This window comes from Stegostoma tigrinum, chromosome 15 (genome assembly GCF_030684315.1).
Source record: "Stegostoma tigrinum isolate sSteTig4 chromosome 15, sSteTig4.hap1, whole genome shotgun sequence".
In the NCBI taxonomy this organism is placed as follows: Eukaryota; Metazoa; Chordata; class Chondrichthyes; order Orectolobiformes; family Stegostomatidae; genus Stegostoma; species Stegostoma tigrinum.
In genome coordinates this window covers 29,900,251-29,915,206 of record NC_081368.1, presented here as the reverse complement: position 1 = coordinate 29,915,206, position 14,956 = coordinate 29,900,251, and the positions used below count along the sequence as shown (strand labels likewise).

At 38.4% G+C, this 14,956-nt stretch overlaps 1 protein-coding gene across 13 annotated transcripts in view; it reads left to right on the top strand.

The window, feature by feature from the left end:
- The window catches only part of tenm1 (teneurin transmembrane protein 1), a 2,164,854-nt gene that overhangs the window by 2,119,685 nt on the left and 30,213 nt on the right, over window positions 1-14,956 (top strand). For all 13 annotated transcript variants that reach the window (XM_048544387.1, XM_059651404.1, XM_059651405.1 and 10 more), the window contains 2 exons: window positions 7,780-7,952; window positions 13,053-13,288. In XM_048544387.1, the coding sequence (XP_048400344.1) occupies window positions 7,780-7,952; window positions 13,053-13,288 (409 nt within the window). The remainder of the gene's footprint in view (window positions 1-7,779; window positions 7,953-13,052; window positions 13,289-14,956) is intronic.

The window sequence follows — 14,956 nt, the reverse complement described above, 5'->3', positions numbered from 1 at the left end:
AACAACAGCCAGCAACCCCTTCAGCTCAAAAGCCTGCAGAACCACATGACCCGTTTCACCACAATTTACATTAAACACTGAATTAGTTATCTGGAGACGTTTCTCATCTTGGCACCCTAACACTTGGCACAAAGGGAATCTATCCACTTGACTCCCTAATTATCTGGCACTCGACATACCTTACTATCTTGTTCCCAAGCCTCCTAACCAACTGGCATCCCACTTAATTGGTACTCTACTAATCTAACGCCGTAACCATCTTGAATCCTGGCTCCCTACCCACTTGATACCCTAGCCTCACACTTAGCTGCTTTGACAGCTCCTGTGAAAGGTTATCTGTGCTGCTGGACATTGAAGTTATGGAATATGGAATTACTAATATGAAAAAGGGGGTGTAGTTTATCTTCCCCTGATTATCCTATGAAGACACAGTTAGATTAAATGTACACTCTGCATTTCTGCATGACCTATGAGTGGAATGTCTGGTTCGAAAAGTGGAGTTCCTTCCTTTTGTATAAAGAAAAGTAGAAGCAGAGTAACAATCTGACTATGATTGCCACTCCTCTAACCCAAATTCTCCATTACGTTTCTTTAAAATTTTGCAGACTGTAAGATTAGGGTAAATTAGGGTGGAAACATTTATTTGAATAATCCATGGAGTATTTTTATCATATTGCAAAAATTTAACAATCCATAAATACAAGATTAATTTTTTTAGGGTAGAGTAATTGTTTGGCAACCATAATGATTAGGTACATCATTAAAAATCTCGCAATACCTCACGCACCAAGACGTACCTTTTGCATGAGATTTTACAGGGGTATTAATAAAGCAAAAAAAGTTGAAATTAACATCAATCCAGTGATTCTTATGTTTTTCAACTCTAAAGACTTCAAAAGTGCACAAGCAGAGGAATAAGATATCTCTGACAGTAATTTCTGGATTTTCACATTTAATTTCATATGCAGATGCCAGAAATTACTGTCAGTTTCACAGAGTAATGACAACAGTTTTGAGATCATGACAACTGTGTTTATTACTGCTCATTGAATTGAATGAAATCTTTGCTTTGAAACCAGGCTTGCCTGTCATACTCCTAAAATCATTTCCATCTATATTGCAGTCAATGGATCGAAAAAAGTATGACAAATTGTGCAACAGGAAGCTTATTTGAAATTTATTTTATACCGCCATCAGAAGATAAATGCGGCTTTACAGAATTAGCCATGGGTAACCGATTAAGATAAGTTATCTCAATGGACAGGCAGATATCTCATATATAAAGAAAAACAGAAGTAGAGGCATTGTTTTGATTGGCAGGATGCAGGTAGCAATGGGGCTATGATGGGTTTTTTGTTTCTCATTTAAAATATTTAAGATTTTGGCATAGGTGAAGGAAGAATGATTTTGAAGCTTGATGATTACACCAAGTTATGGGTATTGCAAATTTTTGCTGCAGACTACACAAGCACATGGATTTATTTGAGCAGGGGGAAAATGGGTGGTTCAATGCAGGAAATTGTGAACCAGTAAACTTCAGGGAAATAAGGAAATCAAATGAAAGGAAGTATACTTCAAACAATAACATAACAGAGGAGAAAAACAAAGAAAAGAGGATTTTACTTAGCTGTTATGTTCAACATACAATAGGAAATGGTGTTGAATTCATGTGACACATTGTTCAGCCACAGTTATGTCCAATTCAGCACGTGCAATTTAACATTAGTATTAAAGTCATATAATGGGCCCAAAAAAAATTAATACACCAACTAGCAGTGAAAAGTTAAAGATAGAAAGATTAGTTTTAAAGATTTGAGATTTTTTTCATTGAAATGCAATTTTTCAACTTTCAACTTGTTTTGAAGAAAACAAGTCAGAATATAAACTGACAAGATTTTATGCTGCGTGACAAATCAGTACCAAAGGCACACGTGCTCAAGATTATTCTCAGAAAATACAAATTTTTTGCATAGAGGACAAGTTAGGACATAGAATTCTTCACCAATGATGACAATTGAAGCAATCATTTAAAGGTTTATTGCATGAGTAGTTGAAAACAACAAATCTAAATTGGTAGAGGTTAGTGAAGGGAAAATGCAATGAGAGAAGGTGGGACCCACAGGATATTGCCAGTGGAGGCCCCGTGAGGAAAATGCTGTCTTCCCACTTTGTAACTTCCAAGATTCAACTACCAGTAAGATAGTCACAAAAAATCATTCTTATAGGAGTGGTGAAACATGCACTTGTGAATAAGTTTTTGTTTTGTAAACAGTATTTTGCATTCTTAACAATCAGAAGGGGAAAATTGTATCCAAAATTACATTTCTTTGAAGCATTTGGGATGTTAATTTGAGTTTATGTTTTGATTGGTGGACTCTTTTTACCAGTTATTCTGGTTTGGTTGCATTCACAAGGCAAAAGCATGTATTCAATGATAACTTGCTGGCTTTTAATTTGCATGCACCCTGTACCTTGAATTGAAAGTGCATTTAAATAATCCTCGAGCTGAGTACTTCAAATTGATTTCTTGAGAGGTATTCTTGGTTGCTGTTGATTGAGAACACTTCAGCTTGGTGGAATTCTGATGACACATTGGAACAAATCATAGGCAGATGGAGAAAATGCAAAAACAACATAGGAGCTGAGTTTTTAAAAAAGGCATGAAAATGTATGAGAGTAATGTAAAAATTCCTTCCCCATTTCAGTGAATAGTAACAATGGACCTTGATTATGTTCACTTACCAAATTAGGAGTAAGTCACAGCATTATCAGGCTGCTTGTTCTACCGGCGCCCATAGATTTATAGATTTTGCACCTTTCTGTTCACATAAAATTTGTAATGTTAAGAGGTAAGAGAAGGAGAATTATTATCTTCCTCGCTTTTTGAAAAGACAAAAGAGAAACACATGCATTGAGGCAGCACTTTTCATGATGCTAGATGCCTCAAAGTGTTTTACAGCTGATGATATACGTTAGGGATTAGACCTTCAGCATTAAAAGTGGGTTCCTTGAGTCAAGAATTTTTCATGCTCAGCAGGTCTGCCGCAGCTACAGGGCCCTGAAACTGTGCATTTTTTTGTCAGGAGGGGCTTGGGTGTGGGGTGGACTCAAGCCCACTGATCCTGCAATCAAGTGTGAGGTAGCCAAGTGGCAGGTGAGTGCTCAGGTGAGCTGCTCACTGGCCCATTTTGGTTCCCAGCAACTTCATCCCAATTGCAACAAAAACAATTAATTAGGCACTCTAGCCTTCTCCTTTCACAATACCTCATTCCCACATGTTCGTCATAACCTCTCATACTCACCGTGCCGACTTAATGCCCCAAGGTATTTTCTATGATCCCTCAAACTGTGTATGCTAGCTCACTGCCAAAGTATCACTCCCATGCTCATTCAGCCAGTATATGTTGCATACATACCATTGAACCATATGCAAATGCCTAATGTTTGGCAGCACACCAATTCAGAAATGCTCTTTCATTAAAAAAAATAGTGTTCCCGTAATCCCATAAAAATGCTAATTGTTAGGTTGTTAATTGTTAATAACAAAGACTTCAAACACTTAATAACTCACTTTTACCCAAGTAGACATTGAGACATGAACAAACGTTATCACACAAAAAAAAGTTTTAGCCAGAATACATCAAATTAAATTAATAATTCACATGTCACAATCCAGCCCCTAAAGTACATAGTTGGCTGTAAAATGCTTTGATACACCATGAAAAGTCTTGTATAAAAGCAAATCCTTTCCCCCTCTTGGATGAAAGAGAAAGATAACAGTCCTCTTTCCTCCTCTCACCTCTTACCTCTGTGAATTATATATTAACATAATGGTGCATGATGCATATGTCTATGAGCATCAGTAAAACTAGAAGCCTGCAATAACAGTCAACTACTTCACCAAAAATTTCCCTCACAGTTATGCCCCAGGCAGTTATCTGCGGATGTGTAGAATTTCCCAGGCACAATACAAGTTTTCAAAAATGAAAGGATTAATGTAACATGGCCAAGTCAGTTCTATCAGCCTCCTCCCAATCATCAATAAAATGACAAATGGCATCATCATTAGTACCACCAAATGAAACCTACTTAACATGAAGAAACTCTCTGATATTTTGCTGCAAGAACCATTGGCTCCAGTTTGCACTTCACCATTGACCAAATATAATCCACAAAAGCAGAATACCAGAGGAGGGATTATACTGGCTGCAGGTTACATCAAGATTGAATTTGGCAACAACGTACTGTGGAGGTACTAAGGTCAAAGAGACTCGAAGGGAAGCCTGAGTTCACTTCTGGCTCAAAAGAAGTGGGATATGATAGTGTTTCTCATCTCGGCCATGTTCAAGTACTTTATTGATGAACTTCCTTCCATCATAAGTCGCAACAGTGATTTCACACAGCCTTCAGTTCCATTCATAAATCATCTGAAATGAAATATTCCCACATCAACAACAACACGACTTTTAGAATATTTGCTTTGGACTAACAAGTGCCAGGTAGATTTGTGATATATATGTGCCCTCCCCTTGATCATTTGCACACCTTTGTTGCATTATACATAATTTGTAAGATTTTAAATAGCAGTTTTCCAAAGTTATTTCAACAGCAACTCCCATCCCTGCAACAACAATTACAGAGAAGGCCAAGAGTAGAAAAATCATGACAAGACCAGCAGCTACAAGTTCAGTTTGTGAGTCGCACAACATATCCTGCCATTTTCTTAATTGTCACTAGGTCAATCTCTTTAGATGCAGCAAAGGCACTAGGACTGCAATGGTTCAAGGAGAAAGCCTATGACCACCTTCTCAGACCGACTGAGCATGGGGAACAAAATGCAAACATGACAGCATCATCCAAAAACAATGTTTAGAAACACAATCACAGCTATCATTATAGCTGTTTAGGAGGCATCTACTTCCAGAAGTGTATTATTCACTGTGAAGCAAATTATTGCATCTATCAGTTCCACATTCACAACAGCACATGATGCAGGAGAAACCCCAAAGCTCAGAGGATGCAGGAAAATATAATCTAGTTGTGTACATGTTGGCCCCAATTTTGCAAAGGCAGCAAACTATGTGCCTGGGGCGGCCGGCTGCTTGAATCAAGTTGCCCCAAAGCAAACTGAGCTGAGTACTTCATTTTGCATAGTCAGCTAATTTGAATAACAAGAATTAGCTCCCAGCACAGTTTTGGCTCTGCACCAACAGCTATTACAATTAAGAAACAACACAAAAGCAACATGCACCCTTAAAGGGATATGGTTGGATAAGTGTTCCAGTATTTATGAAGAGTCAAATGGATTTTAAGTTCTTGTCAGCCTTTGCCAAGACTATGCAGGGTTGGTGGAATAAATTGTCCTTGACACAACATAAAATGAAATGAAACGAAACAAGAGCTAATGACTAAGTAATGGAATAGAGTGGAATCCAACTTCATTTATGGATTCTAAAATAGGTGTCTTACTGCATGTAGTGGATATGAGGAGCAGAGATGAGTCAGGACAATTTTCATTGGGAACAGAAATGCATTCTCCTGTCAGGAACTGGCAACCGCTCTTGCCCTAGGCACCCTCTTCAATGCTCTGATACTTAGACACCAGGAAAGAAACAGAAAACTCTCACCTAAGGATAGTCACTTTGTTTGATGTTTCTGTGGGCAAATGATTGATTTTACAATTGCCACCAGATCAGGTGGCATAAAAAATTAAAACTGAAAAATCAGACACATGAGATAATGGGAACTGCAGATGCTGGAGAATCTGAGATAACCAAGTGCAGAGCTGGATGAACACAGGGTCGAGACCCGAAACGTCAGCTTTTGTGCTCCTAAGGTGCTGCTTGGCTGACTGTGTTCATCCAGCTCGACACTTTGTTATCTCTAAAATCAGACACATGCCTAGCTGACCTCTTGTTTTCTAACTTCTATAAACTGGAAATCATGCTAAATTCTGACACCTGTGCACTTTTTTGCATTAGGTTTCACTCAACTATCACACCTGTGCTTACTGACAAACACTGACTTCAGGTGAAGCAAAACCTGGATTCTAAAAAGTTCTGAGGAAGGATCACCGGACCTGAAACATTAACTCTGTTTTCTCTTCCACAGATGCTGCAAGACCTGCTGAGCTTTTCCAGCAACTTTGTTTTGGTTCCTGATTTACAGCATCTGCAGTTCTTTTGGTTCTTTTCTAAAATTCAATCTTTGTTTTCAAATTTGTGCATGAAATTTTTATAAGCTGTATATCCTCAATCCGCACAGCCTCCAAAATATCTGTGTTCTTCTAATTTTTCCATTGTGAGCAATTCCAATTTTAATTGCTCCACTCATAGTAGCCATGCTTTTAGTTGCCTACGTGACAATTTTTGGAATTTCCTATCTAAACCTCTCTCCATTTACTTGATGTAGCCCCATGCCCTGAAACCCTACCTCTTTAACTTTTGATCATCTTACCTAACAATGTCTTTATGTGACTTATGTCACATTTTACAGACTATTGCTCCTCAGAAGTACTTTGGGTAATGTGACGACATAATAAGCGCTAAATTAGTGCAAGTTATTGTTGAAATTAAAAACTGCAGCTGGAGTTCTTTCACTCCCATCTGTAGTTACAAGTACAAACTGAATGCTTATTTTGTTCTAGCAAATGGGAGGAAGTTTAAACAGTGAGAATTTGGTCTCCCAAAACTGAGGCTGAATCAAAGTAATGTGATATTTCTTTCCAATAGCTCATCATTACATCAACAACAACAACTTTTAAATATGTAGCACCTTTAAAGTAATGAAATCACCCTTGGCAAGATTGGCAAGAGCGTTATAACACTAATTGTGACACTGAGCCACCTAATAAGTTATTAAGATATCAATATAGGTGGAGAGTGGTAGGGAGAGAATGTCAGCGTTTTGGGCTGAAGCAAAAGAGTGCACCATTGGTAGATCAACTATAGTTTGGCCTCTTCTGTATTCCCGAATTAGAGGAGGGCAGATATCTCGCACAATTGTGGACCTAAAGATAGTTGCAGATCAGGGAAGAGAAGATTATATGAAAGGATTTGAAATCAAGAATGAGGGTTTTAAAAGGGAGGGATTATCAAATTGGGAGCCACTATAACTCAGTAAGTGCAGGGTGGTAAATGAACAGGGCTTGGTGCAAGTTAAGACATAGGCAGCACAGATTTAAGTGAGCTCAAGTTTTATGGGAAGTTGAATATTGGAGGTGAGTAGAAGAACATTTACATAGTCAAATCTAGAGGTATCAAAGACATGGTTAAAGACTTCAGGTGCAGATCGGCCCGGTGAAGATGAGCACAATCCAGTCTTGGTAGTAGATTTCCTGGGAGGAAGAGTGGCTACGTTGTCAGAATTTCATCTCAAGGTTACACAAAACACTGATGTTGCGAATGTTGTAGTTCAACCCACGGTAATTGTAAGGGAAAAGCATGGTATCTGTGACTAGGACCAATGTTCTTGTCTGGGACTGATAATAGCATATTTAGTCTTCCTGATATTCACACTCTGAAATTGTCTGCTGGTACGGGATGTCGGACAAGTCAGGGTCAATAGAGGGATCAAAAGTGACATTTCTGTGGTAAGCGGGATGTCCACATAGAATCTGATGCTGTATTTCCAAATTGATCTTAATCTAAAAGACAAGTTGGGCATTTGGACCCTCCTTCTCTCACGTTGGATATTTTATAATCTTGTGTCCTGGGTGGTATCAACAATGTACAATTATTCATAATGTCTTCCTTTAAAACTTTTGTTTTGTTTACCTAGGTATGATAGTGATGGCCACCTGACGAATGTGACTTTTCCCACTGGGCAAGTCAGCAGTTTCTATCGTGAGGTGGACAACTCAGTGCAAGTGGAAGCAAATCTTTCCAATAAAGAGAACTTTGTTATCACAGCCAACTTCTCAGCTACGAATGCTGTCTATATTTATAGGCAAGGTAAACCAAACTTTATTTACTGAACACACAAGTTTCAAACAACATGATTCGCTCTTAATTTGTAGTGATTTGAACCATATATTTTACTGTGACTGTAATATTCATACTTATTGGATAAAACCTTCCTGCGCTCTTCGGAAAGTCTGACCTGTATACTTTTGTGGAGAGCAAACTCTACGCAGTCATGTGTGACATCAATTCCTCTTTGGATGGAGCTGCAATGCATTTGCAAGCCATGCTAATGTGCTTGAGGAGAATGTGTGAGGAAACAGGCTAATTAGAATGCCCATCTTGCATTTCCAACACAGCACTCCAGTTTCCAGCAGTATTTTAATGCAAGAGCAAAGCTCACCCTTCTCTCCCTGCCCATCCTCCACGCCAACCTGTGTTTCTTCAGATCACACATGTTAATCCATGCCAGCTCTGTGCCACTAATGTATTGAACTTGTCCCTTCAGATCACTCCAGTACACTCAGCCAGTATACGCTATGTATAGTCCTAAGATACTATGTGACATCAATGGAAAATAGTTTATGTTCCTTCAAAAAAATTTACCCTTTAATAACAGCTGCTGTTTCATTGATACATGGAAGAAAATGCTTTCTGATATGTAACAAGACTTGTAACAAATTGTAACACTGTTAATTTGTTTCAGCAAGCAAGATACCACGTCAATGGAACAATTTGTTATTACAAATTCTTGAAAGTGCCCTTTATTATTAGGTGAATAGAGAACTTCACTATGCTGAAACCTTTTAGCACTTGAATCTCAGCCTTGCATTTCTCATAGCCACATTCCCAAATAATAAGCAGCTCCCTGGGATGGAGAGAACTGGAGGTGATCATTTCAATTTGAAATCAGGATGCCTATCTATCAATGTAAGGGAATTGGTAGTTAGTTTTTTTTGCAAGATCAAAACTATTTATTTTTCATATATTCAACCAGAGCCATTTAAATCACAATAGAAAAGATGACAGTGCAGGCTGACGGCATGTGGACTGCAGCTGTTTAAGAAGGTAGCTCACATCCACCTTCTCAAGGGCAACTTAGGACTGGCACTAAATGCTGATTCAGCCAGCAGTGCCCACATTCCACAAACGAGCAAGAAAGGATGATTCACATTGGTGCCACTCATCTTCACTGCTGGAGTGTGTGATTGTTGAAGGGATGAATGTGGTGCCAATCAAGCAGGTGGCTTTATCCTAGGTGATGTCAAGCTTCTAGCGTGTTGTTGGAGCTGCAATTGTGGTGCTGAATTGTATTGATACAAGTATAATATTTGCAAAATTTGCTGTTTCTTGGACATGTATGGTTACTTTTCAAATAGAAAATAATACCTTTATTGATGATTGAAGAAATAATAAATTTGACTTGCATTTGGATCAGCTAACATTAATGCTTAGCCTGTAAAAATATAAGTATTTAGTTAAGTATAGCTTTAAGCAGTATAATGGTAAGTTTTACAAAATCTTGCAAAATGAACATTCACTATTTAAGCTTTCTTCTTTCTAACAACTGATACAAACTCAATATAATTATTCTTGTGCTTTACACTGAAATGTTTGGGGCTGAAATGTTCACAAAGCTAATTTGTAATTATTATATGATATTGAACACAGCTCATGACCTGAATGTTAATGTGAAAAATAAGTAGAATTAATGATAAAATTGATTTTAAATTCACGCAAGATTTCTTTTTCACTAAATCCTCATCACAAGCAGAACTATGATGCATATTGGCCAATGGTGACTTTTTGAGCAAGCCTGTGATTTAGCATACGATGACTGTGTCAATAACGTAACACATAATGTTCCTTTTCCCCTTCAATCCACAAATGAATTAACTTATTTACTGTCTCTGTCTATGGAAGATGGCTAACTCCAATCAACAATGATTCAAAGAAGTCAGGCTTATTGCCTGAATTTTGTGTTCCATTGTAGCGTACACTTTAAATAGCCAATACATTCTTCCCAGTCTCAGTAAAGCCAGAGAATAACTGTCATGGCATAAATCAAAAGTGAAGTAGAATTCTAACATTCTTGTCAATCATTAAACCCACTCCAGCTGTGGGCAACAGTAATGGAAGTACACTGTGCAGGCCATCTGTCAGTCGGTCAATTTACAACCAATCTGTCCATCAGTCTTTTTAAAATTTACATTTAAATTGCTGCAAAATAGAATTTACAGAGAATGAAAGGAAATTGATTAGTTGCTACTGTTTTACATGTTGTTTAAGTTTCAAATGTATCTTTTAAAGTATGTGATTTTATTGCATTCTTTTCATGTAGCTTGGCTGAGGTGGCAATAAAATTAGTGCAGATTTGGTAACAACTTGATAAGATTTTGCTGACCTTTCGATCAATTTTCCATTTCCCATTCATTCTTCTCTCTCAAACTAACCATAGAAATATCGGTAGGGCTTTTCAACTGTGCAGAACTTTGCTGTGGTGTAGGTTCCACGCATTCCATTAGCTCATTTCTGACACTAGTTGATTTTCTGTGATCAGGATCTTATAAGATATCTTTAGTTAACTGTAGCCAAAATTACAAATTTGTTTGTGGAGCCTTCTCGGGTGAGAACAATTAGTGAGAGGTCGCAAAATAGACCTCTCCAACCTCGGATTGAAAGCTGCAGTTGTACTTTAAATGTTAAGTCTCCCTACCACTATGGAAGCTGCTTTTGCCAGACTGAATTGAGATTTGTAGAAGATACTTGACAAAGATCTTGCCCAAAATAGGAGCTCATAGCATAAGGATAATATATTAGTATGGATAGAGCTTCTCTGGCTGCCAGAAAACAAAGTATGCAAAATTGGATGTTTTCCCATTTGGCAGGGTATAACAACTAAAGCCCCAAAAGGTTTTGGGCTGTAGTCTCAGCTTTTCACAATCTGTCTTTGGTGAGGGGAACAAAGCATGGTCGCTAATTTTGCAAATTGGGCAAAGATAGATAGAATTATATGTGAAGAAGATTTAGAAAGGCCTTAAGTGGATATAAACAGGTTGAGTGAGTGGGAAAAAAAAAGCTGGAATGGTGAAGTTGTTCACTTCAACAGAAAGAATAAAAAAAAGCAGTGTTATTATTTAAAAGGAGAATAACTGCAGATTTTAGAGGTGCAGCCGGATTTCAGTGTTCTTGTGAATTAGTCACAAAATGTTTGTGTCCAGGTACACCCAATTAACAAGGCTAACAGGATGCTATCTTTTATAATGACAGAAACTGAAGATAAATGTAAGGATGTTATGCTTACATTATACAGGGGGCATTGGAGAGACCATGTCTCGAATACCTTGTTGAATTTTGCTCTACTCATTTAAGGAAGGATGTAAATGAATTGGGAATGTTTACTAGATTAATACCTGGAAGGAACGGGCATCCAGTACTTTAGAGATGACAAGATCTCTAACTCTTGGATTAAGGCTGGAGTACAACAAAAATCCTCTAGATTCATTAACAGCGTGCTCTTGCGGTGTAATCTATACCCGACGAGAACCACAATATCTAGAGGTAGACCGTACAGAAACAAACTATGCCGTAGATGTGAGATGGCAAATGAGACCCTACCACACATCTCAGGATACTGCCCATTCGTTAAAAACGCTCGAATCAAACGCCATAATAAGATCGCTGACCAGTTGCAGAAACACGTCAGTAAGTACGGCTGGACATCGTACGTGGAGCCCAGACTATTCGATAAACACGGCTCACTATGGAAACCCGATCTCATATTTAAGAAAGACAATGAGTGGGTTGAATTCTGAGGAAAAGCTGTACAGACTGGGCTTGTTACCATTTGAATTTGAAAGTTTAGAAGAGTGAAGGATGATTTTATTGAGGTATACAAAGATTCTGAAATGCCTTGACAAGGTGAATGTGATGATGCCATTGAATATTTTTAAGGCAGCGGTACAGAGAATTTTATTAGGCAGGAGAATCAAAGACTGTTTGAAATAGACAGGTGCGTGGAATTAGAAACACAAACAGATCAGCAGTGATTTCTTTTTGAATAGTGGAACAGTCCTGAGAAGCCAAATAGTCTATCTCTGATCCCTATTCATGTGTTTGTAAGTACACACCGAGGCCTTCCTAGTATTGTCAATGTACAAATTATAGACATGCATTGTATGATGTACTACCATTATATGTAAAAGTGAAGCCACTAAAGTTGTCCATGTGAATGACACACTGATGTGTGCGTGTTGTGGTAAAGATGTTGGAGAAGGTGTCCAAGCCCTAAAATTGCTGAACTCAATATTGAGCCCAGAGGACTGCAGTGTTCCCAAGTGAAAAATGAGGGGTTGTTCTTCCAATTGGCACTGAGCTTTGCTAGAGCATTGCAGCAAGCCTGAGACAGAGATTTGGTCCAGGGAACTGGTGATGTTCCACATCACCAGTTAGGTAGGCTATAGGAAGCTCCTACAATTTATAGGCTTATGGTTACTTGCTCAAAAGATAGTGGGACATTTGATTCAGAGCAAGGTCATCATTTCTTCTTCCAACCAGACAGTTTGGAAGGCAGAAGCCTACCTTTGTCTGAAATTAAATCCCTCAAGGTGGAAATGCTCCATCAGAGATGCCAACAAATCAGAAACTGGCAGCTCTTGCATTCAGCAGTACCACTGAGAAAGTCACAGCCACTACCAGGGGGACAACCAAGACCACAAAGTCTGAGGGGTCATATAAATACTTTTAAGCCAATTAGTGCACACTGAATGCAGTCCTCTAACTGACAGGCAGCCTGCATTGGTTTACAAGTCAGGTCAGCAGACTATACTTTTGTTCAGTTTGAAGCGGAGGTATTTGCAAAGCAAGTGGGAATAGGCCCTAAACTGGTCATTGATAACTACTGAAGCGGCATCAATTGAAAACTGGTGGGTAATTTGAGCGTGAGCCTTCTAACCAGACCTTCATGCCAAGGGTAGTTAGAAGGTGCCAGGATTCTGATACACCATTACCTTGGCTAATTATTTCCCTCCCTGCCACTGGGCCTACCATATCTGGGACCTAGAGATTCCACTCCTTCGGTCAGATTCAGCAAAACAACTTTAATGATGTGTAAACTTAATTATTAATTGTTGGAGGTGTTTTATTTTCCAGAGCACATTCAAAATACCTACCGGGTTGGCTCTGACGGCTCTTTGCAAGTCACTTTTGCCAGTGGGATGGAATTGACTCTACAGACAGAACCTCACCTCTTGGCTGGAGCTGCAAATCCAACTGTGGGAAAACGTAACATCTCACTGCCTACTGAACACAATCCAAACATAGTGGAATGGAGACAGAGGAAGGAGCAGAGCAAAGGCAACCTTGCTGTCTTTGGAAGGAGATTTCGGGTTAGTACAGGAAAACGGTTTATTCTTAGAAAGCAAGTCACAATTATTATGATATTCTGACAACTGGAAAATATTTTCATAACAAAACAGGAGACATTGATGAATCATCATGGAACAGATTATACATATAAAGAGCACTCAGTGCATTTCGGTTCTGGTTGAAGGACACATGCCAAAACGCAAATACCCAGTTCTGATAACAACCGTGAATTTTTATGATGTCTTTGATTATATTGTCACACTGAAAAGAAAAGGGTAAAGTTATTTAATTCACATAAAAAGGAAATATTTACGAAAGCAACTGACACCAGTGAACCCAATAAAATAAGTGCATACACATTTATAACAAGAACCGCTGCCCACTAAAAACAGAAAGCTGCATTTGTATTTGTGTCATTTACCATTTTCGAAGTTGTTTCTCTCAAGGTTATAGACATTAGAAGGGCTTGTGATCCAGATAGTTTTTTTCTGTATCAAACTAAAAACAATGGGCGACAATTGTAATAAAGCATGTTGGTGACCATAGTTTCAGAGATAGTAGGAACTGCAGATGCTGGAGAATCTGAGATAACAAGGTGTAGCGCTGGATGAACACAGCAGACCAAGCAGCATCTAAGCCTGAAACGTCAGCTTTCCTGCTCCTACGATGAGGTTTGGCCTCCTGTGTTCATCCAGCTCTACACCTTGTTATCTTGGTGACCACTGTGGTATTTTTGAGGATGACTATTCTAGGTGCCTTGTGATATTTGTCATTCAAAGCAGTCTGTGGTATTTAGTGATGGTTCTTTCAAATAATTTGCTGCCACTAATCTTCCTTTGTCATTGCTTTATCTTTGGCCAATCTAGTGACTAGTGATAGAATGTAGGCTAATATAGCGACTCTGTTCCTAGATAACAAGAAAGTTAATTATATGATAGCAACATGTGCCGCTACATTTTGTCAGGTATAATTACTAGGACCTCAGGGAGTTGGTACAGACACATCTGTTCCCCCTGAAAGCTGGAGTAGAATGCCTTACCTCCAGCCATTGAGCATGTGTGACATCAGAAGAATAGGACATATACATTATATGAATGTTAGCCCCTTCAGAACCATTAACAATGCAACAGCCACTATGCCAAATTTGGCCAGCTCTCCTGTAGGTTTAATTGTGATTTCATTGGGGTACAATGGCAGAATTGCACTTCATGAAGACATAGGTTTGGAGATGCAGGAGGCCAGATTGAGGATGAAGAATGTCAGATGCAATTTAATGTACATTTTGCTATGTAGCTCGGGAAGATTACAGACGACCCGAAAGGTACAGTATGGACTGACCTGAGAATTTAAATTTTCTGAAAGTACCGCTTTAAACAGCCAAAAACATTAAGGAAATGTCACAACATTTTTTTTTATAAATTGGTTATAAAACGCAAGGTTGAATGAATAATATAAGCATTTGCTTAACCAGCACGTGAATCTCATGTGCACCTTCTTATAGGAAAGACATTAAAGGTATAATAATATGCATAGCATAGATTCACAGGATTTAGCCAGCTGTGTGGAAATTTAAGAAATTATAAATATTTCAATGTAACATGCAAAGGTGTAGGAGATTACCTGAAGTTTTTTATAGTTAGAAAAATATTGTTTCCTCAAGTAGCAAATTAAGTAATAATCCCTTCATA